Below are 24,142 nucleotides of genomic sequence, written 5' to 3'. Positions count from 1 at the left end.
GGAGGGTGTGTGTGTGTGTGTGTGTGTGTGTGTGTGTGTGTGTGTGTGTGTGTGTGTGTGTCGCCACTCGATGGTCTTTTTTGATTATTATTCCATCAAGAGTGTGCACAAGTGGATCTGGAGTTGACAGCAGAAGAGTCGCAGCAGGCAGAAGCAGAGAGATCCGTGCATGACAAGACTTCAACTCAACGATCAGGATGATTTCCTGTGACGATTATGGATTTAATTCGCTGTCATAATTTTAAATCACTTGCATGTGCAATTCTCATCTCATCACTGTTCGTGACAGGTGGTAAGTGACTGCTTTTTCTCTCGTGGTTGTGAGTTGAGTTTCAGTTGTGTACCATAAAAAGGCTTCACTCGTCTGATGTGATGCTGTAGCTGATAATCATCATGCATATAGTTGATAATTATTGCTATAATACATTTATAGGGCTTTTTGCATTTGAACACCTGCTGAATTAGACTGAGTTGTTGTTGCATCCTCTCAATTCCTCAAACAATGCTTTCTCCCAAGACACATTCACAACATTTGTTTTATGAATGCTTTATTGCCAAAGTTTCCTTAAGCCTTAAAATGAAGTAAATCAGTGTAAAGATTGATACCAGCTCCTGTGTTTTGAATCTCAGTCTAAGAATTGGCTTGCACATTAACAGTCCATGCTCGGAATATCAATTAAGACTGTGAGAGTTGACATCTTTGCCTATGGTAATCTTTGCACATCTTCAATGGACAAAAATAAATCGAACAATGGCGAGCAACATAGTCACCAGTGAGGGGCGGGGGGGTTAGGATTTGGGGGGGTTGGGAGTGTGTGGATACGTGATGGACTACACGTCTCAATGGCTCTCCAAAACACCTCACAATAACATGTCTTCTTATCACCACTGACACAAACAGACAGACGTATACCAACGACATGCATCTGTCAGGTGACCCCACATGTGCCATTCAAGGGCCTCCAGATAGGACCACACAAAGACCCTTGGAAGACATTTGCATATGAAAAACCCAGCCTCACACGCTGTGGGAGGGGATGTGTGCTTGGCTGTGTCTCAAACAGGCAACAGGCCAGGCTCTGCATCGTCTGAACTCAGAGCAATACTGAAGACCACTGGATCAGACAGCACCTGTCATGGTTTCCCAAAATATACATGGATAGTCCTTTTTTCTCTATGGTTATGAGAGCCTATGTTTTTAAACATATCTACTATACACATGGCTGCAACGTGCCTCTAATCTGCTCTGAGTTCTTAATGTAATAAGAGCTAATATAGACATATGGTCAGAGCGTCACCACTTATACCCATGATCTCCATCACACCCCCGGGACAATCAGCCCATACCTCCAAGTCCAAGTCTAGACATGTTATAAGCTGCTAATAGAGAATTCTCAGCCAACTGTCTGTGGAATTGATTGACCTCCAATAATGATGGAAGATCGGTGCCTGAGTCGGTTAAGATGGAGCTACATTGTAATTGCACTCGTTTACTTCTTTGTAGTCTGCACTCGGCTTGATTGCGCTCTTGAGGCATGATTACTGTGCGCCATTATCATCTGTGAAGGATATTGTTGGAATATCTCTTTTCATATCAGTGTGGCTACGTGTGCGACCGCAGCACGTACCCATCATGCAAAACGAACTTTCAAATGTCTGATTATCATCTAATAGAGGCAACACTTTCCCAGCTGATTTGAAGCTGTCTTATTTGTGGCATCATGCATGTGTGGCCTCATTGCCACTTTATTGCTTAAATCCATATACTCAAGCTATCTAAAATATGTCAATCCAATGTAATAATGCACACATTTCATTATGAGTGAAATATTTTACTTCATTAGGCGTTGGAACACCCAACATAATTGTATTCTTTCTTTAAATATATTATTTAATTATAATTATGTATTATATGTTTTATATGTTCTATAGTATTGATGTTTTAGGGATTTTCAAAATACAGTTGTCTTTTGGAGATTTTAGAAATTAATCTAGATTATAGAAAATACCATAAATATTGCACATTCAAATACCTGAGTTGGTGTTCATATAACTTTCTTGAATACATAATTTAAGGTTTGATTTCCTAGAAATCAATAATATCAGTTATTATAACTAACAAAGAAAAGGCTCACTTTTACAAGAGAAGTCTGGTGGCGTCGACATTTACAGTGAAGTTATGAACTCTAATTTAAAGTTTGGATCTTATGGATGAATTCTCCTTATTTAGTGCATTATCTATTTGTTTTAAAACAAACAATAAAGTGCAGTCGTGCTCTGAGAATCCTTAAAATGCAAAAATATTCTTTGTTTTTTTTTTAAATGTGTGATTCGTTTACTGCCAGTGAAAAATATCAAAAAGACGCAAAGTTTAAGACGCACATAATTAAGTCATACATAGAAATGAGAATAATTGCTTTTCGCCGTTGTCCCTGGGGAGGATCAAGTGCTGATCCTCTAATTAGTAAGAGTAGCATGCATTGATAGAAGCGAGGCCTGAACCCAGAGCAGCTTTAACGATGATCAAAACACACCATCAAGTGTAAAGAAGTAAATGCTTCAAAATCTTCGGTCGGATGCGTTCACCACGGAAATAAATTGAACACCGAAGCCCAACAGTGTAATTGGTTACCATGGCAGTCGTCCATGACGCTTTGAGAGGCTCTTAAATGTAAAGCCCTTGTGCTGACAGCTGCTGGATTGATAGTCATGAAAGCAACAGAAAGACAATAAAGTGGAAGCAACCAGATGTCGTACAGTCGACTCATTCATGTATGTTTTGTCAAACTATTCTTTTGCGTCTTGACTAAATGAATCATCATGAAAAGTAGCAATGATATCCTGTGACATCAATATGTCTGAGTGTGATCTGCTCACAGGTGCATTTCCAGACAGGCTGCCTTCACCAGTGGACCGGTGCTCTCCAAACCCGTGTCAAAACCGGGCGCTATGCAGGCTGCGCGGGGACGGCTACTCCTGCTTCTGCGTGCCGGGCTTCCAGGGCGCTCGCTGCCAGATCGACGTGAACGAGTGCGTCTCCCAGCCCTGCAGGAACGGGGCCACATGCGAGGACAGAGTGGGCCGGTTCTCCTGCCTGTGCTCCCCCGGGTTCACTGGTGAGTGGACATAATCTCTCCTCAGAGCATCCTGAGAGAGAGGACCGCGTTGTTTCAACGCTGAATTAACATTAAGGGCTTCATGGAAAGGATTTCAATTGATTAAGGACATATTCTTTTATGTTTCCAACATCCCAAAAGGCCAAAGTGTTCGACTGAGCAACTTAGAAGCTCTTTTGATTTTTATTGAACACCTTTAGTTGTGGTTTTTACATTTAAATTTAGCATCTTTCTATGTCCATTATGTGTCTACTGGTCTTGTTTCATATGGCATCTTCTGGTGTTTGTTCTTGTAATGTGTTTGTTTGTCTGTTGTGCACTGTAAACCTTGGCTGTTGTTGTCTGTGGTGACAAATGAGTTTCCCCACTGGGGATTAATAAAGCTATCTATCTATCCATCCATCCATTTTGATAAATATTAGACTAACTAAACCCCAATGAATCAACTTTCATGCTCATCATCTTTTTCCCACATTGCACTAAGATGATAGGATGTTTTTGTGTGTGCAGGGATGCATTCAAACATACATTGTGTTACAATGCACTGTTGTTAAAATTGCAAACAGCTGCAGAAGCCTTCGCTGTGAGCGATCCACTCACGATCACAGCCGGTCCACATGAAAGCTTTGCCCCTCAACCCCCCCCGAGTGTATGCAGCAGGCTCACTCGCCCTTTGACATCAGACTTGCTTTGATTTTCACAGGGGCCACTTGTGAAGTCCAGAGTGATGAGTGTCAATCACAGACGTGTCTCAATGGCGGCAGTTGCCATGCGTACGGCCGTAGTGCGTCTTGCACCTGCCCGCCCGGTTTCCAAGGACACAGATGCGAAATCAGCATCCGTGAGTGCCGAGAGCAGCCGTGCCAGAACGGGGCTCTGTGTGTCGCTGCGGAAAACGAGTAAGTCGTTGGGAATAAGAAATTGCAGCTTTTTTTTTTTTTTTTGCGAAATGTATTAAAGCAAAATTGGTTTCAAAACCTGTTCACACAGACTTCAGGGAATAAATATTCTCACTAATGTGATGGTCTCAGCTACAGCTGTGACTGCTCCCACACAGCCTTCACCGGCAGACTCTGTGAGACGCCGCTGCCCGCGTGCAGCTCCGATCCCTGCTTCAACAGCGCCATCTGTAGGGACGACCGGGGCGACTACAGCTGTGAATGCTGGCCAGGTACACGAAGCACTTCCTCCCTCTGAGTCACAGGTGTTCAGGTGGGGCGACACTGGGTAGTTTGGTGACAGAAACAGGCGGAGGCAAGAGGAAGAGATGAGAAAAGTGCTGAGCAAAAGCTGCAGACAAACACACATTCTGACCCTTTTACCTCATCTATCTACTATGTGTCTATCGTATGTATTACCCCCATCAGAGACACTATCTGACTTCTTCATTCCAGGGTTTGAGGGGCGCCAGTGTGACGTTGACGTCAACGAGTGTGGCAGCAACCCCTGCATGCACGGAGGCCGCTGCATCGAGAGGTCGTGGCAGGTTCTGTACGGCAGCGAGCCTCTGCTTCCTCAACACTATGACCAGCAGCACGCCGCGGGCTACATCTGCAGCTGTCCTCCGGGATCTACTGGTAATCTATTCTGATCCACCAAACTGAAGTCATGGTGTCGTACACAGGTCTCACAGCGTGTGCAGTCAGACGTCTGCTCCAGGGAATGAGCGGTTTCTGACTGGAGCGATGGCCGGGTGAATGGGTGCATTAGAAATGGGAAATGTTAGGGCCTGCCTAACGGTACACAGGCCTAACACACATGGAGAGAGAACAATGGCCTTGGCAAAGGTGGAAAAGGGAAGGGAAACAATACAATGAGTGAGATTTACATTTATTGTCATCTTGTCATTTAACTAAAATGGAAGCTAAAGGCATCAAGGTCTCAAAGGCCAAAACAAAAATACAAACCTGTCACTAGCTCGAAGTTTTCATACGCAGCTAGAAGAGGGCACTCAGCATCTTCACCTTTGCCATTTTTTCAATGGATGAAATACCATTACAATTGATAATACTTCATATAATAACATTGACATATTTAGAGTACATTGTTGGTGCTTTAATAACAAGATAAGCTTTACATTGTTGTAGGGATGTTGCATCTAATTATAGTTCAGTTGCAAAAGCAGAAAATCTTGTTTTTTTGTGCTTACACAAGACTGGATACAACAATGAGGTAAGACTGTGAGCTGCTGGCTGCTGAGAGTTGTGTTCTAAATATTGACCCTCTGCCAAGTCGCTGTGGCGTTGACTCAGTAAGGTGGCTAAATAGCATTAGTTTAATCCTCAGGATCTGGCTTTGCTGGTCTCCTGACTGGAGCCACTCAGCCCTACGTTCTGGTGGAGAAGTAGAAGCAGAGCAGACCTCCAATGGAATGGCATGCACACACACACAGACACACACACACACTAATATGGTGCAGTTAGACAGGTTCGAGGCTATCCTGGGGGAAAAGTGACGACATGATGTGGACACCTGCACCATGGATTTGGGGGATTTTGTTGCTTGGATCAGGTAACATCAGAAGCTGTTTCTGTATTTAGTTTATCGTTACGTAATAGGTTCTTCGTTCCTGTGTCCGGTTATCTTTTATGAATACAAATACACCTGTTACTGTTTCTACAGTGAGATGTGTCGTGCTATACAACTTATTGCTCCATATGTGCCAACTCATTTAATTTGTTTTAGCTTTTAAATCAAACCATTTGTCTACTTGTACACACATTTTAAATGCTGAAAGCAACCAACACGTCACATGATTTATAGAGACAAACACAAACAAGCAGAAAAACAATGTACACATATTGAAAAGTAATAGTTAACATAGTTAATAGAACTAGGGTTAATTCCCCTGACAGTAACTTGACTTGACATGTGTAGCCATGTCACCAGATACATTTGATTAAACAGGAACCATGATTTACATATCATGAGTTGACAAAATATGATAGAAACTTGGCACATTGTCCTTGTTTAAGTGTATGAATGTGACTTCTTTGTCATAACTGCTCACAAGACCACTGCACAAGTAATAATGACAATGATTTCCTCTCCAGTGAGCAGAATTACGTTACATGCGTCGTAAAAAGCAGCGGTAACAGTTCAACGAGGTTTGTTTCTTCCCTTGCAAAAACACAAGCTTGACTTGATATGTTCCTCCTGACAGGTTCCCTCTGCCAGGAGGTGATAAACCAGTGTGATCCCATTCCCTGCCAGAATGGGGGCAGGTGCGAGAGCCGCGTTGGAGGCTACGTTTGCCACTGCCTCGAACAGAGCCGCGATGGCGTTCTCTACGGCGGCGCGAACTGTGACGTGAGGCTGGTGGGCTGTGAGGGACACGAGTGCCAGAACCAAGGCTCCTGCTCTCCTTTCCTGTTGGATGGGACTCAGGGATACACCTGTTCCTGCTTACCCGGGCACACTGGACACCTCTGTCAGACCCCCACCACCTTCTCCTTCGAACGCAGAGGCTACCTGCTGCTGCAGAGTCCCCAGGCGGACACCGTGGAGTCCTGCAACATCACCCTGGGCTTCAAGACCACGCTGCCCAGAGCGTCGCTGTTCCAGCGCAACAGCGGGGGGCTGCTGCTGAGCCTGGAGCTGGACGAGGGCCGGCTCCGCCTCTCGCTGAGGAAGGAGGCCTCTGCCGGGACGGAGGCGGAGAGCCCGAACCAGGTCCTGGAGCTCCCGCACAACGTCACGGACGGAGAGTGGCATTCGGCCAAGGCCGAGCTGGGAAGCGGGACGCTCAGTCTGACGCTCTTGGACGACGCCGGGAGCTGTGGGAGCCAGGCGTGCCACAAGGCGGTCCCAGTGCAAAGCCCCCTGGCCAGGCTGGTGTCGCCTCCTCAGGACACTTTCATCGGGGGAGTGCTTCAGGACTCAAACGGGCCCGGCGAAGACGCCCCGCTCCCGGCGTTCATTGGGTGCATGCGGGACGTGTTTGTGGACTGGCAGCTCGTCGTCCCCGAGGACTGGCGGAGCGACTCTGCTGTTAATGTGTCGCCCGGCTGCAGCCACAGGGACCGCTGCCTGGACGTGCCTTGCCAAAACAGAGGGCAGTGTGTCAACCTGTGGCAGAGCTACCAGTGCCGATGCCCGAGGCCTTACGAAGGGCAGGACTGTGCCGAGGGTACGTTCACAGCTGGGAAGCAAATAGCAGCAACACAGTGTGAACAAATGGGAGAAGATTTTGTCTGTTTGTATTCCCTTTAAACTAGATTATGTTTTCATTCACACAAAAAAAACGGATTAATTGAGTTTTCATAAATGGGTACCAGGTCATTTCTTAAGAGGGTAATTAAATAACATCCTAAGCTGTAGCAGAAGATATGCGGGTAGAGATGAGGCCAGTCAAAAGCCACAAGGACGAAGGCATGAGATCCTCTTATCCGACGCACTGGATTAAGGATACAAGGGATTCTATTTTGGAAATACACAGAACATGCAAGGAAAGAGTCCACAGTTGAATACTTTAATCAAAACATCCAAATCTAAATAAGTAAAAGAAAGTTGTCGTTTGAATTTGCCACTCAACGCCAACGAATTTGAAAATATCAGCGCATGCTTTCATAAAGTTTTCTGTCATGCACTGTTCGTCCTCTCTGCGTTAGCTGTGTGTGTTCTCAATGTCCTGCTTGTCTGGAGGTGACACAGTGGAAAGTGCTGACTGTGCACACAGAACATACACAACATGAGGGCGGGTGGCGGCTAAAATGGCCGAAATTTCAAGGGGCCTAAAAAAAAAGTTAGTACTGAAAATACACAAAGCTATCAAAATGCACTTTTAATAGTAAATATGTTGCGTCTGCATCGATGAAGATAAAACCTGAATGAATGTTGTTAATTTTAGTCTTACAGATTTGTAAAAGTAAGCTCTTTTTGTTGTGTGACATGTCGTCATTTTTATAATATGGATTTCACTCCAAAATAGTGATGAAAACCCTTCAAACATGCAAGTTGAACATATTTGTTCTCTCGATGTTGACGCCCATCAAAGTCACCTGTCGCTCATCTTCAACCGAAAAATATGTCTCGTTCATCTTCTTCCCATTTTCCGCAGAACACACGACGGCGCGCTTTGGGAACGAGGACTCTCACAGCTACGCAGCGTTCAGCGTCACCGAGGATCTGGAGGAGGACTTCTCCATCTCCCTCTTCCTGCGCACGCGGAGGCGCCGCGGACTCCTGCTGGCGCTCGCCAACGCCAGCCGCCCGTACCTGCAGATGCGGCTGGAGGGCGGCAGGGTCGCGGTCCAGCTGAACAACGTGGAGCGCCTGAAGGCCGAGAGCGCCGTCGACGACGGGGAAGTCCACTTTGTGAGCGTGGAGGTGGCGGGGCGCCGCATGTCTCTGCACGTGGCGGCTCAGAAACAGGCGGACGTGGAAGTCGGGACGGTCAACGTCCGAGCCGGGCACGCCGTGTACGTGGGAGGCCTGATGGAGAGTCGGACCACTGCAGCGTTCGGCGGATATTTCAAAGGCTGTATTCAGGACCTGAGGATCAACGACAGGCGGCTGCAGTTCTTCGGGTTGGGCACCTCGGTGAGATCTTATCCTCTGGAGCTCATGGAAAATGTGACGACTGGATGTTCAGGAGACAACGCCTGCGGTGTGAGTTAAAAGATTCCTTTACTCTTTGTTCACCTTATTCTCCCTGTTTAGTGTGAGCTGGTGTAGAGCGTGCAGGAATGGATTACTATTTAAAATCCTGCTTAAATTGAGACCTCACTCATGACCGATGACATCATTCAGATACAAACATAGTTACATCTCTTAAAGGTGAGTAAGCCCCCCGTGTCAATGTTTCATCCCCAGACTAACCCCTGTCTGAACGGTGGCATGTGTTACTCCATGTGGGATGACTTCAAGTGCTCCTGCCCGCCCAAAACCTCAGGGCGGCGCTGTGAAGACGTCAGGTGGTGCGAGCTGTCGCCTTGTCCCACCGACTCAGAGTGCAGGATGCTGAACCAGGGATACGAGTGTGAGTGGTGTTGACAATTTCTAAGTTATAATCAGAGGTGTCCGAGCGGCCCTGTAGGGCATTATGTGTATTGAATTATTATCATTTAGATACTAGATATTATGAGTTGGTGTCTGAAAATAATAAGAAAGCTTCTTAACAATACTGACTCACAAGGTTTCTTATTATTTTACGTTATTGAGTCAACTTTGTTGTTTCATTTCCCATCGTTTTGAAATATACAGTCATTATTTTTTAAATACTTCCTCATTATAACGACTTTAAAGATCATTTCTTCATCACAGTGGCAGGAAGGGGCCTCCATAGTGGAGAAGTGTGTTGCCTCGTTCTACATTTCTGAGTTACGTAAAAGCTGTTAAACCCTGACACGGAGTTGTTTACCTTTTAGACTTACATTACATTGAGGCCACGTTACCTAATCTTTGACCTTGTTTGTAATTGTCCACGATGTCACCGGATGTTACAACATGCTTGATTATATCGGCCTCAATCTGCCCTCACAGTATTTTCTATGTGCGCCGTAAAGCAGGATGAGGCCAGTTTATCCTGATTTTTGTTGGGATTACTGATAATTTGCTTGTCTTATAAACCACAGAGATTAACTCATCGGGGATACCTGCTTGTTACGGATATTCTTGTTGCCTTGTCGTGTTTCTTTGCATCAGAAATCAGTGCTCCTATAGTCTGTGTGAACATATATCCTCTCCAATCTGCTAGGCTACTCCAATGCAACCTTCCTGAATGACCACACCGTGTTGTCCTACCGGGGAAACGGACACATAACCCGCAACCTGACGAACCTCTCCCTAAACCTACGCACGCGAAAGCGCAACACGGCGATTCTCCACACGGAGAAGGGCGCGGCGTTCATTACGCTCTCCGTCCAAGGCGGTTTCCTCTTCATGGAGCTCCAGAGTCCCACTGGAGAGGAGGGGGAGGAAGACGAGGAGGAGGTGGCGGAGCAGGGCGTGTCCACGGTCAGCCTCAGCAGCAGGACCAGCGTCAGTGATGGCGAGTGGCACAGCGTCCACCTGTTCATGGCGGCGCCGTGGGCGCCAACCTCCCGCTGGACTCTGGTGCTGGATGACGAAATCGAGGACGCCAGCACCTCCAGGAGCCGAGGAGGCAACCTGAACTTCCTCCGGCAGGGCGTGGACATCTTCTTAGGGGGCCTGGCCCCCGATGCCGGCTGGTCCCTCGCCGGGTGCCTGAGCACAGTGGAGCTCGGCGGCATCGCCCTGCCTTACTTCAGCTCCTCCGACGTGAACCTCCCGCGGCCGCAGGAGGAGCAGTTCACCCGGACGTCGCAGCGGCCGCCCCTCCTCGGCTGCGGCGGGGGTCCCGTGTGCGAGCCCAACCCCTGCCTGAACGGAGGGGAGTGCCAGGACCTCTTCAACACCTACAACTGCAGCTGCGCGGCGGGCTGGGCCGGCCGGCGCTGCAGCTTCTTCACCGACACCTGCGCCTCCGGCCCCTGCGTTCACGGCAACTGCAGCGTGACCGGGATGACCTACGAGTGCGCCTGCGCGGCCGGCTACGCCGGCGTGGACTGCGACGAGGAGGTGGACATGTGCGAGAATCACCTGTGTGCCCACGGAGGCACCTGTCTGCACGGGCCGGACAGGTACGCCTGCCTCTGCCCCGAGAACTACACCGGCTCCCTGTGCATGTAAGTTGAAAATACAAGTAGAAATGAGAGAATAAAACCGCGTAGCCGGTTCCAAAAAGGCTCGCCAGATTATTATTGTATGCTCTGAAGAAAACTTTTCCTCTTCTACTAACAGTTTTGGGAGCGTAGGTACTTAGTCAACACAAAATGCACAAATAAATGCTCCAATTTGCACAAACAAGGGACCGCGCTGCAACAGGAATAAAGTCCTTCAGTGTAAATGTTTTCCGCGTCGCTGCCTCTGTTCAGCATTTCAACCACGCCCGCCGCGCGTCTCAGATGTTGCATTTCTATTCTAGTGTCAGCCAGAAAAAGGCCTCAGTCTGCTGCGGTGTCTCACTACACAAAACCTCTCTGGTTCAGCGCCAGTTTCTTTCCCCTGTCATCTACCCGTTTGCCTCGGAGAACCAGCAGGGGAACGCCTCCGAGCATTTATCCTGTAAACACACAGCCTCTTGCTTTTGGCCTCTTTTTTTTGTTGTTGCACAAGGAAAACCTTTGCAAGTGTCGCGCTCAGACAAGCTGCACATCACCTTTTACTGGGAACATCCACGCTGTAAAGTTTTCATCAAAATGACTTCTTTTTTGTGTGTTTGTGTCTCTTGTTTGTGTCTCTTTCTACCCGTTTCTTTCTGTCTCTCTCCAGTGAACGTATTGAAGAGATTCCGTGGTACATTGTTGTCAGAAATCTGTAAGTTTCTTTTTCTATTTCTCAGGTGTTAGCTATTTGTTTGCCGTTAGATATTCATCTCTCAAATGTCATGTACGACGTCTCCTGTTTTTTTTGTTGGGTTGTGTGCGACAAAATGCCAAGCAAAGCTAATATTAACACTGCCTGTGTCATCGTTTGTCTTGAAATGAGACGCCGACTGTTACGGATGAGTGACAGCTGTGGTTCAAAATGATTCCTCTAGATTACAACTTCACCTGCAAAGGTTGTACGCTTCCCAAAGTAAAGCGTACAGTATTTTGTAACCACTGACGGATGAATTGACAACAGATGAGTAACATTTTGGAGCAGAGCTGCTGTGCTTTAAGCGCGTGATTGTTTTTTTTCGTTCCTGTCCATGTGATTTGACCTCGTCCAGAGCACTTTAAGGTTATTAACCTGGACCTCTCCTAAGCCTCTTTGTGCTCCCTTTGGGGAGCTGCAGAAGGCTGAACAATACAGCTCCGGCTCGGCTGATCCTTCTGCTTCCATCAGATGCACATGACCTGCTGAACGCCTCCATGCCTCTGGTGCGACGGCTTTAAATGCGACACAAACAACACGTGTATTAACCCTATGAAACATCTGCCTGTCTCCTGCAACCAGACGGCCGAAGCTGCCTGTCTCAGTGTGCGGCGACGACACCAGAAACTACACCTGCTTCAATGGAGGCAACTGCACGGACAGAGATCTGTACTGTGACTGTCCGCCGGGCTTCATGGGACACCGGTAGGAACACAAAAAACACATCAATGTCACTAAATAAAAGCTCAACCCTGTAAAGAAGTAAAAAACCCTCCAGAGCTCACTGAGATACTCAGATTGATGCATGAACAGAGCATGAGTTTGTGCATTCATGCGACCTCCTCCTTGTCTGACGTATAGTCTGATATGTATGTTACATGATTGGACTTCTAACTATTTGCTGTAAGTGGAAAACTTCCACGCAATGTGTGTGTGTGTGTCCGTGACTGACCCGTGACTCTGTGTCGTCAGGTGCGAGCAAGAGCTGGACGAGTGCATGTCCAACCCGTGTCTGAACGGAGGCTACTGCCGCAACCTCATCAACAAGTTCGTCTGCGTGTGCGACATGAGCTTCGCCGGAGACACGTGCCAGACGGACGTAAGCGACATTTACTTTTACGTGGCCGTGCTGCTGTGGCAGAACCTCTTCCAGCTGCTCTCGTACCTCATCCTGCGGCTGGACGACGAGCCGGAGGTGGACTGGGGAGGCAATGACTGAATGCGTGTGTGTGTGAGTGTGTTTGTGTGTGTGTGTGCAGGAGCGTTTGTGTCTCTGCGCTTGGGTTGGTTTGCACGTTTGTCGGCCATTGTGTACGGATGACCGATTGGTCGTCAATGATTAGAACCACCGGAGGTTTCCCATTCGAAGCACAAGGGAGAGAGCACACGGCACACATTTGGGTTTCCTCTAGTTGTGACAAGGTTACCGGTACCACAGAGCTGTTTCTGTGCCTTAAAATGATGCAGAAGCACCTTATTCAGTAGAGTAATTTACTATATTACTCAATTTATTTGACTTACTTAAGTAGCGATAGATCACAGATGCTATAATATTTTCTAAACACACACACACGAATGACACTTTAGGGCTTCAACTAAAGATCATGTTCATTATCAAGTCATCTGTTTATTATTGTCTTCGTTATTTGACTACTATATTGTGTAAAAACTAAAGAAACGCTCCTTCTTTTGACTGGATAATAGTCAAAAACTCACGAATCATAGAATTGCATCCTCCCTTCAAAGATGAGTCTCATAATGGAGCTGAACTTGTAGGCGGTGCCGTGTAATGAGCGTGGTCTAAAGGGAAGGATGGACTCCATTCAATGAAGCACTTTGTGAAGCGGAGAAGAACATTATAGAATGTGTTTTATTTATAATGCTTCTCACTGAAGATATCCTGTCAGTCTCGTCTGAACCGGATTCGGGGAGCTCCGCACGGAGGAAACGTGTGAACTATCAAAAGCGCTGTTGTGGTTACAAAAGCACCTGGCGGGGCTGGAAGACGTCAAGATGTCTGACTTTGTTCTTGATGTGCGTTCAGAGCGCCGCGTGGCTCTCTGACTGACTGCTGTGTGTTGTTTTGTACCCAAAAGAAGAAGTTTTCCGCCTCAAAAACCCTTCCTGACTGAGGCGAAGATATTTAAAGCCTAAAAGTCTCCGCGGCCTGAACGCGACTTCCCAACATTGGCCGTGCTGTGGTGGTCAACACAACATTTCATAACACAATGAATCAATCTGTTCATCGTGTCTGTTAGTGTCACTGTGTCTGACAGTAACTTGTTGTGTGTCTGTCTTTCCTTCATCATATTCTGTCCTCATGTCTCGTCTCTTTGTCTTCGTTGTTGTCAAATTAAAACAAAAAAACAACATCTTATCAGCTTTTGTTTGTCTTCTGTCCTCTTTTCATCTTCTCACAATGTCTTTTCACATGTTGTCCACCTCCATTCTCTTCCCTCCATTTTCGACTCTCCGTGGTTGAAGGTGAACTTGTGTACAAATCCTCTCATTGATTTCCTGACGGTGTGTGTCAGTGTGTGTCCGTGAGGCTGAAGTCAGGTGGTTATCGTGACACCAAACGTAGACGCTTGATCTCTCTTAACGAGATGTAGCGTGAGTAGATCCCAGAATAGCCCGAGTGCATCAACACACACAAGCAGTCACACACACGGCGCTGCACAGGCTGATGGTCCATTGTTGAGTGTTTGGGTGCAGGGACCGGACAGATTGTGCAGGAAGGAAGATTGAATGAGCTGCGTTTAACATCCAGACCTAAACTACTATCAGCTGTGTAAAGATAGAAGATAGAGCGAGGTCATGTCCACCCGAGCAAAGGTTTTTCTGCCTTGTCAGCACTCTTTCTCCCGCCATCTTTTACGCTGTGTGCTGTGAGCCGTCGCCATGTTGAGAGGCGACCAAGATGCCCCCATTCTCCTTCACACACCTTTAAGACTATGTTCATACTAAACAAAAACACAAGATGCAGCAGCAGATGCAGGTTTATGGGCGAGGCGTGCAACTGCACACTGACGACGCCCAAGTGACTGGACCCCACACTCTTCTATATTAGAATCAAAGTGTTTTTTTTGTCATTTTTGACCCACTTATGGAAGCGTGGGGTCGTAAAAAAAACTACAATTTCTTAAAATGTATAAAAGGTAAGTGGCATCATATCAAAAGTATGTTTTTTGAGGAATACCTGGAATATGAAATGATGAAAATGTTTTCATGACGAAGATATTTCTAGAAAACAACGTCACCGGCTCATTTTTGAACCACTTAAGGGTTTAAAAACAACGCTGAGGTCACCGCATTGTGCCAACACATTTCTTATATTTCTTTATTGAAGGATTATTTTCCCATTTTGCCCATATGAACATGTTATTCTTGCTCCTTTACACTGGAACATGAGGAAGAGTTCTTTAAACAGACAATATGGACGATTGGAATGATTAAAGCAAGCAAAAAACAGTGTTGATAGACAAGACTATTGTTTTGAGACAGACACAAAAAATTGGAAACCCTTCATTATTGTGAAAAAAAAGTTTTTTTTAATTTCATCTGGAGGAAGTTGCCTGGCCTGCACACACACTGCCCTCCACCTCAGTGTGTGAAAGGTCGCCATTTTCCTTTTGACCCTTCAGTCAGTGAGCAGTTGCACTCCTCTCTCCTGAACCTGCGTCCTCTGTTCTCGTAGTTTTGTGCAATATGCAATATTTTACTAGTTTTCCACTGCGTGTATGTGTCTGTGCGTGTATGTGTATGTGTATGTGTATGTGTCTGTGTGTGTGTGTGTGTGTGTGTGTGTGTGTGTGTGTGTGTGACTGTCCTTTGCGAGCACAGGTAGCCCTTATGGTGAGGGAGAAGAGGGGGAGGAAATGGGAAGCGGTTTTTCAGCGTCGGCAGTGATATGGCCATCCTTTGAGAGAAGCGAGAGAGGAGAGAGAGAGAGAGAGAGAGAGAGAGAGGGAGAGAGGGAGAAATGTGCTTCGCCGGCGAAAACAGCAGCATCTGGCGCTGAAGTGCAGCTTCAGCAGAGAGCTGGTGGCATTCACAGAAGTTTGGTCTGCTTCACAGAAACGTATGAGAGCAGCTTATCTGGCAGGCACCTACACACACACACACACACACACACACACACACACACACACACACACACACACACACACACACACACACAGAGCAGGGTGATAGTGCTGACAGCAGGGAAGCACTGCTGCCGTCTCCCTGTGTGTGTGTGTGTGTGTGTGTGTGTGTGTGTGTGTGTGTGTGTGTGGCGGCTCTGCCGAGGCTTCAGGGTGGCCTTACCTTGTACCTTAGAGACTGGTTAGTTAGACATTCCCGCGTCTGTGTGTGTGGCAGTCGGTGACTGATGGCGGGTCCTGGCTTCAGGCTGCTCCGGCTCGCTGGTGTCACACTCAGTCTGACAGCCAGCTATGCTGCAGTGACAGGTAAGCACTTTCCAGGAGTCAACAAAGCCTGCAGCGAGGGAAAGGGGAAAAGCGTAATGTCTACAGCGTCGACGCTCGGGCGCATAAGTTATTTCTCGCCTCGGGATACGGATGGTTGTATTTTTATATGAATTATGTTTCCATGTTGATTGCTCAGAGTAAAGTTGGCTGACTTCTGAGATTTATCTTTCTATAGTCTTGTGTGACCTGACAAGCTCAGTAAGAGGCTTTAGTTATGAAGGTGTCAGCCAAAATGTGTGTGTATATATATGTAAAATGTGTGTAATAAGGGAAATGGAGTGACGCTTACAGCTGTTGGTGACCTCGTAGCGGCCCCACGACTATCACACCAACCACAACTACTGATGTGAGCATCTGCTGCTGGTTAATGAGCGATAACAATCACTCACTGGCGGCACTGGACGCTGGATTCGGGAGGTTTGACTTGCGAGGTCAGGGTGGTTATGTACGAGCTATTTTCAGTGTGTGTGTGTGTGAGTAAGTTTCTGGTTGTGTTCATGCTAATGGCATCATCAGGCAGCATCTTGCCTATGTGTGTGTGTGTGTGTGTGTGTGTGTGTGTGACTCTCCACAGACGGAGCGCGCTCCATCCAGCTTGCGGTTGGCTGCCGTGCTGGCACCGGCCCTGGTTTGCTTGGCGATGGCGGCGACGCTGGCCGTTGCCAAACTGCGAGAGAGGGAGAGAGAGAGAGAGAGGCGGCAGACGGAGGGAGGTTTCACTCTGCGGCGACTCGAGGCTCCTGGTGGTCTCAACCCACCTGCTGAGCCGGGAAACACATCCATCAGCACTTTGGCAGCTCACGGGGAGCGCCTGGTGTAGTGTAAAGCAGTGAGGGGTGGAGAAGTGTGTGTGTCCGGGTGTGTGTGTGTGTGTGTGTGTGTGACAGAAATAAACAACGTGAACGTGTGGTTCTTTAAAACAAACCTATTTCTGTCTCTTTCCCTTGCAGTTGACCCCCGAGGGTTTGACCTCTCACCTCTTGCTGTCCATCAGTCTGGCGTCCGTCGTCCTGCTGCTGGCGCTCGTCCTCACCTCCGTCAGCCTGGTGGTGGCGCTGAACCGGCGCGCCACCCACGGCACCTACAGTCCCAGCCGGCAGGAGAAGGAGGGGTCCCGGGTGGAGATGTGGAGCATCACCGAGCCGCCGCCCATGGAGAGGCTCATATGATGTTTACATGCAGGGTGCTAGCGGAGAGGCTAACGCTAAGCATGACAGCCTGCAAGTAAACATAGCATTCCCTCTCTCTCAGAACCTCCATTTTTAAGTCCTGTCTTTCTTCACAGGCTGTGTAATCGTACATGTATCCCAGTTCATCCGTCTTGCTGTGATGTGGTGCACCTGGCTTCACCCCCCCAGCAGTGCATCCATCAAAACGCACAACGATTTTAGCTCAGACCCTATCAAGTCTGCCACAAGTTGTGTCTGATCCATATTTTTTAGGATTGATGGACCGGTGAGCACTAACAAAAAAAAAAAGAAATCGTGGTGAAATTTGAGACACACAAGAACATTGTGTTAACTCCTCTTCATGTAATGGATATATTTGTCTTATTAGCATGCTACTGGACACAAATATCTTTTAAAACTGAGGAGAGAAAAAGGCTCAGTGATTCCCTGAGATAGTTGGGCGCTGTGATTTTTTAGCAAACACTGTTCGGGGAGTATTTTCAGCCGGAGGCATTTGGTGCTCAACTAAAGTAAGAGAAGTATTTGCTGCAATCGGCTCAAAATGAACCACTAAATCCTGATGGTGAAGGAACACGAGCAACAGCGTGTTTTACACTGTGATGGAGCTCTATGTCTTCGAGATAAAAGACAAAACTAGTTAGTAAAATCCAGTGTTTGCTTTGCTCTTTTCTTTTTTGGGGGGATTTGAAACATCACAAGAATGACACTTAAAATTCATGAACTTCCATCTGTGTGAATGTACTACTGGAAAACACCTTATTGGTGGATTAGATGTCTTTTGATTTGGTTTTTTTAGTGAACATTTCTACTGGACTTTTCCAAACTGAACCTCCGTACTGACGGATAATAAACTTCAGGTTTCAGGATCAGTTGCACTAATCCAGCATTTTTTTCTTCTTCTAGGTTGATTTATATGACGATAGAAACAAGAACCTTGTTGCCTGCAGTGTAATTTTAAAGTGTATATACCATGATTATACTTTTGTTTAAAGCTGTGAATATGATTTCTACCTTTAATTGATGTGAGCTGTACATAGAACATGTGCTGTTTAACTAAAGTGGACGTATTTTAGTCCGGTGCTGTTTGAGAGGTTTAGCATTTTGTGTGTTTGTGTGTACGGCAATGCACTGATATTCATTATCTCACACACAACAACAAAACACTACACTGTGTTAAATAAAATAAAGCAGCACTCTGTGTGAATTGTGAATACACAACATGGCACTCTGATTATAAAATGTTTCTTTCCACACACTCTGCTTCTGTGTTAATACCTTCTGGAATACAAAAAACACAGACGCATCATCGTTAAACACTATAATTTATTTTCACAGTGTGCATACATTGTGTGCAGTTGTACCGAGTGACTCATCAATAGCACGTTAGATTGATCTCAGTTGTTTAAGACGGTTATTTTCTCTGCAATGAGAACATGCAAGTGTGCACAGAATCAGAACACCAGCACGTTACCCCGACGAGTCATGACAACACCCAAAAACACGTCATAAAGTTGCATACTGTAACTTCTGCGAGGTTGTCAATACACTGGAAATACGTTGTTTTGTTGTCTTGAATGTGCAGCTAGGGAAAGTCATGTAAATATATATGTTAAGTCCACAGTAACTCTGTAAACGCTGCTACATAATCTGCCACCTCCGACTTACTCCAAATGTGTAATTTTAGGACATTCCTACTTTATATTCATGGATTACGTCACACTGTATTGTCTGCAGAGGATCAGTTAACTTCAGTAATCACACAAAGTTATTCCTCTGTCACTAAATAACTCAGTATTTTGTCCCACAAAACCTCTCCAGGTCGATTTACAGTAACCAAAGTAGAAACACATGAAATGCAAGGCAGATGACATAAACTCCACGATACCCAATGCAAAGGCAGGATGAGGGCGTTTTGCCAGACCCAAAGTTAATTCCATCATTCTCCATTTGACGGATGCGCTAAATACTGAAATAATAATGAATAAGAATAGAAACAAATCATATCATAGCATACAACACATACATGCAGATACAACAATAAGCATTGTACCGCGAACAAGCGAGCGTCAGTCTGCATATTTTGATTCGAGGGTGTCGAAAGCTTCTCAACACAAACGGCTACATCGGACATTTGTTAATATTTTCTCTCTCTATATATTTTTTTTCCTTTCAAAAATAAAATCTAAAACATTCAAATATTAGGTGTCTTTTTTTCCTTTTGCAACACACAGCACCAATAATATATTATCCATGTAAAATAAACTCAAGCCAGCAAAAATACACGTCTATTCAGTTCAGGAAAATAATTTGCATCAATATGAAATCAACCAGACTCCTCTGAGAAATAACTTTACAAACACTTTGCTCAGAATGAGTGTGTTTAAATAAAAGAGAGAAAAGAAATAAAAGCACACAAACGATCCAATGAATCACCTCATAGTACAATCAAAGGAAACTAGTTGACAAAAAGTCAAATAACCCAGAGAACTTCTATTAAACACAAGCAGGAAGATTCTCACTGACTCCAGCTGGACTGCAGCCGCAACACGAGAACAAAACCGCTAAAAAAACAACGCTTAGTACCCGAGTTCATATCAGGTCCGCTCATATTCATAAATACCACAATGATCCATGTTCTTACTGTGAGTGACGGCGCTCTGAAAGCATTGCATACGCCTCCTTTCTATAATACTTTATGTACCTTGTTCTGGTGATACTGGGTGGTACTCTGAATGTTTAAGGCACACTATACACACACACACACACACACACACACACACACACACTTCACAGATGTCCTTCTGTATTCATAGAGGGACACGTGAAGCTCCTATAGAAACTACATTGATTGTGATTATTATTTTCAAGTAGAATCGTGCATTATAATTACTGTTCAATAAAACTGACCTTTTTTTTTGTAGTTGACAATTTTAAATATTTGCATAGTAAATAAGTTTTAAAGTGTATATAATGGAGAGGAAAGATTCTTCTGGAGTCTTTTTCTCCTTTTTGGATTTTCCTACGACTGATCCGAGGGCTTTTTGAGAAGCACGCCAGAGACTTTATGAGCAAATCGTTAACGCAGCGCAGCACTCAAAACGTGGAGAAATAGCCGCTATTAAACTGCCACAGCGACTGGCGTCTGGCATAAATCATAAGAACAACGGGCCATAAATGTAATAATCCCAACGCAAGCGCAGAAAAAAAAAAAAAGCTTTCTTCTTTTCTCCGGGTTTATGGCAACGCAGAGAACGAAGGAACCCACGACCTCTGGACGCTGCGTTCCTCTCCACAGGAGAGTCCGGCACAGGAATACTTTGTGAACGCTTCACGTCCACAAAGCTTCTCACTGAGGAGAAGTGTTGCTTCATCACAGTACAACAGCAGAGTCGTCACGCTGCAGCGCTGCAGTGTGTAACTGGAGCCAGACGCTGCTCTTCCCTCCTGAGACACGGAGAGGAAAGACGAGGACAGTCTGGTGAGATTGTATATTACTCTTAACCTTTTGGAAACCGTGTGAAAATCCTCCCCGTGTCAATTTGAAGTCCCAGCATGCCCCAATCAGACAATCTTTTGGCTTAAAATACGTAATTTTTCCATTTTTTTTAACTGAAACTCCTTCCTAAAAGGACTAGACTTTGTTTTATTGTGATTTTTGATGCAGATTCTGATTCTTTAGGTCCTAATCTTTTCTAAAAGGTGTCTTATTGATGCTCCAGGAGGCATTTTTGAGGAATCTGTTTCATATCACGCTGGATGTTCATAGTTATTATAAAAATATCTTTTAAAAGTGATTTTTTGCAGATACACGTTTTTTCCCTATACTTTGCGGAAGAAATACATACAATAAACCTACGACGACTCAAACACAGAGAAAAAGAGGCCTGGAGCCAAAAAGGATTCCACAGTTAAAATAGTTCAAATGTCTCATGACATCATTTGAAAGAAGGAAAATGTTTTTATCTTACAAACAAGAAATGTTTCCCCGCTGCTCACTTTTGTCTACAGATCGCAGCTGTTTTAGGTCATTTTTGAACTGAAACTATATATTTATGTTTGTTTTCAGTCAGGGTTTATAACGCATTATGTCATGTGATTTGTTCACAATGAGAACAATAATATCAACAGCCTCATCCTTCAAACTTCACCTCTCCACATCAAATCTGAACCACGGGAGCTCTGCAACAACTGGCAACCATTTTAAAGATTGATTTAAAGTTAGATGTGCAGAAAGTACTATTACACAAGTAGAGACAACACGAGGGGGAAGAGTGACGATGGTGATGGTGATGATGGTCATGGAGGAGGAGGAAGAACAGGACATGGGGGTCTTGACAGTTTCAGACGGGACGCTTTAACGTTGGACCGTTTGCTTCTCTTCAGCGTGACAACAGAGAGGTTTCCTACACGTCTCTTTATCTGGAATGCGATTTAAAAACAGCAGCTTAAAGCACATCATATAAATATTAACTACTCCATTCATCCAGAGAAATACTGTGCCGTTAAAGTACTACTAACTGTTGCATTTGAAGATCTGAGAGCCTGATTACAAAGTACCTGCATGGTATCTGTAGATTAAGACACCAGAGAACAAATCATACGTCCATTTAAGGCATGGTGATAAAAAACAAACAACAAAAACACACACTAGTATCAAACACTCGTGTCACAAGAGGGTGGTGTTAAGTTTCCAGAGCCAGAGAGGACTTTACGTCTGGAAGATCCTGCCTTGCTCAAAGGATTTCACTCCCAGGTGGTTTGTTAGATTTGTTAATCTAAGTGCAAATTTAACCTGATCTCTTAAAATGTTCGGCACACTGAGTGAATGATGTCATGATGAGTGGAGGAGATGTCATCCCTCCTTTCATCCTCCACCCTACCATTCCTTAAACTTTCATTCCTTCATTGCCGGTTGGCTTCTTCTACTTTATTAAATGTAATTTATGGGTTTCATGGTTGTTTTTTTTTCTCTTTCTGGTATAAGATTGTGAAATTGTTAAAAGATGAACATATAAAAACACGTGATCCATACAGTTAGATGATAAACAGAAACCCGTCGTTTCATCAGCAGAAACACTGCAGAACTCTCCTTCTTGTCGAGTCTGTGTAACTTTGTCTTTGAGTTTATGAAGTTTTATGATCTTAAAACAAGTGAAAAAAATCGCACTGAACTCCAAAAACACTAAACTATTTCCACATAAGGGACTCAGTTTGTGTTTTTTTGAAGCGCTGCTCTTCCAGTTCACTCAAGAATAAACTTATTTAAAGAAACTCAAACTACAGTATTTAAAATAAATAAGAGTTGATGAGATGTAGTGAGACTGTTTAACGTGTTTATATTGCAAATCAAAGCACTTCAATTGGTTCTTCATGTGAAGTAGAGACCTTGTTCTTGAAATAGTTTTGTGTTACGTTTATCTTAAGAAACGGGTTCACGTTTATTGAAAGCGGGTTAAAGTATTACTCCAACCCTTCCAGGTTCTTTCACTTGTTTTAAGACGATAAGGAGTTTATGGCTCTTTAGTACGCAGACATGTCGCTAAAGATGGAGAGTTGTGCAGTGCATCGATTCATCTCTTCCTGTTTGCTGCTCTGGAGGCTGTGACTCTGCCTGTCGGACATCAAATTAGTTGATAATGTTTCCTGATAGCAGTGCGTTGAGATAATAAAAAGATCCTTTTCTCTGTGTAGCTAGTTGTAAATAGAGGAATTACAGTGAATAGATATTTTGTGACAGTCCCTACGACTCGTCTGTGGCTTTGCTCTGGACCTGCTGGTGGCCGTTGTTGCAGTGAACCTGCGAGAGCTGCAGGCCGGTGTGCAGGACCGAGCCGAGGCAACACATGGACTCGATCTCCTCGAGGAGGCCTTGATCCTGCACCGCGGCCGGCCCCGAGCCCCTGCTCTGACCCAGGCACAGGCCGAGCCCCAGCAGCCCCTCCTTGGACACCTCTTTCTCCCAGGGGACCTGCACGGCTGACGGGCCGAGCCTCGGCGGCGGGCTCCCCTGGGCCTCCTGCTGGGCCTTGCTGCCCTGCCTCTGCAGGGCCTTCTCCTGGTAGTGCCTCACGGTCTCCTTGGAGAGCACCTTCCTCCGCAGGATGCTGGTGGAGGCGGTCTGGTTCTGGGCCTGCGGAGGCTCCGCGTTGCCCTGCGGGTCCGAGACGGTCCGAGGCCGGCCCGGTGGTTCCGGGGAATAGTTTGAGTCCGTGTGGGAGAGAGCGGGGGAGGGCGGCGTGGGCGTGACTCTGTAGGGCGCCGAGGGCGAGTAGGAGTAGCGGTCTCTCGCTCGTCGGCCCGGAGAAGGCAGAGCCTGAGGGTTGCAGTCCAGCGGACGAGGACGCGACCTGGAGGCGTCGGCCTCCCGGGCCGGCGCCGCATCCGTGGCGATGACGGGCAACGCGGACGCGGACGCCGCCGCGGGTTTCTTCGTGGCCTTCAGGCTGCTCTTGTTGGGCGCTCTGCGCGGGGACGGGGGCAGGTGTTTCCCGTGCACGGCGCTGTCATCCTGGCCCATGTTCCAAGCGCCCTGATCCCCATCGCAGCCCCGCTCATCGGCGGGGTTGGCGTCGCCGGAGGGGGCGGGCTTACTCTGGAAGAAAGGAAAACGCCATGAACTTTATGCCTTCATGAAGAAACACAGATCTGCACTACTGAACAGTTTGTAGGCGACGACAGTGAAGCCAGCATCCCTCACAGGAAGTGAGGTTGGCACAGATCGTCATATCAATAGTTATATCAATGTTCTAAGCTCGTAGTTTCTGACAGATGAATCAAAAACATCACACATGTACTTCATAACCGAGTTATGTCCAATTTTACGAGGCCTTAAGAATTGTGATAAAACCACACTTTAGTACACAAGTGTGCACACAGTTTGCCTGAAAGAGTTCATGGATAAATATTAAGATATAACAGTAAATATGCTGTGAACTAGAATGAAGTGGCATCTATTATTGGAGGAGGAAACTAATTCAGTTTT

At 45.9% G+C, this 24,142-nt stretch overlaps 2 protein-coding genes across 5 annotated transcripts in view; one reads left to right on the top strand and one right to left on the bottom strand.

Annotated features, from left to right (window-relative positions):
* Window positions 1-88: 88 nt before the first annotated feature.
* On the top strand, window positions 89-19,329 carry crb1 (crumbs cell polarity complex component 1). 3 transcript variants are annotated; one of them, XM_068589515.1, is made up of 14 exons: window positions 89-292; window positions 2,880-3,116; window positions 3,820-4,015; window positions 4,148-4,287; window positions 4,511-4,693; window positions 6,280-7,245; window positions 8,176-8,726; window positions 8,931-9,096; window positions 9,814-10,765; window positions 11,412-11,456; window positions 12,081-12,203; window positions 12,471-12,597; window positions 16,545-16,799; window positions 16,921-17,003. In XM_068589515.1, exons 1-13 carry the CDS (start codon window positions 217-219, stop codon window positions 16,788-16,790), a joined length of 4,008 nt encoding a protein of 1,335 aa, XP_068445616.1. In that variant the 5' UTR covers window positions 89-216; the 3' UTR covers window positions 16,791-16,799; window positions 16,921-17,003. The 3 variants fall into 3 exon arrangements, with proteins under 3 accessions (XP_068445616.1, XP_068445617.1, XP_068445615.1); XM_068589516.1 differs by lacking the exon at window positions 16,545-16,799 and having other exon boundaries at window positions 16,921-19,329; XM_068589514.1 differs by having other exon boundaries at window positions 16,545-17,008.
* The window catches only part of dennd1b (DENN/MADD domain containing 1B), a 100,054-nt gene continuing 94,382 nt past the window's right edge, over window positions 18,471-24,142 (bottom strand). For both annotated transcript variants that reach the window (XM_068589521.1, XM_068589517.1), the window contains one exon: window positions 18,471-23,752. In XM_068589521.1, the coding sequence (XP_068445622.1) occupies window positions 22,901-23,752 (852 nt within the window). In that variant the 3' untranslated portion in view covers window positions 18,471-22,900. The remainder of the gene's footprint in view (window positions 23,753-24,142) is intronic.

Source organism: Clinocottus analis, unplaced genomic scaffold (genome assembly GCF_023055335.1).
Source record: "Clinocottus analis isolate CAN_PGR_092001 unplaced genomic scaffold, fCliAna1.0.p SCAF_23, whole genome shotgun sequence".
NCBI classification, from domain to species: Eukaryota; Metazoa; Chordata; class Actinopteri; order Perciformes; family Cottidae; genus Clinocottus; species Clinocottus analis.
The sequence above is the reverse complement of the archived record's forward strand: the minus strand, read 5'-3'. Positions and strand labels throughout refer to the sequence as shown.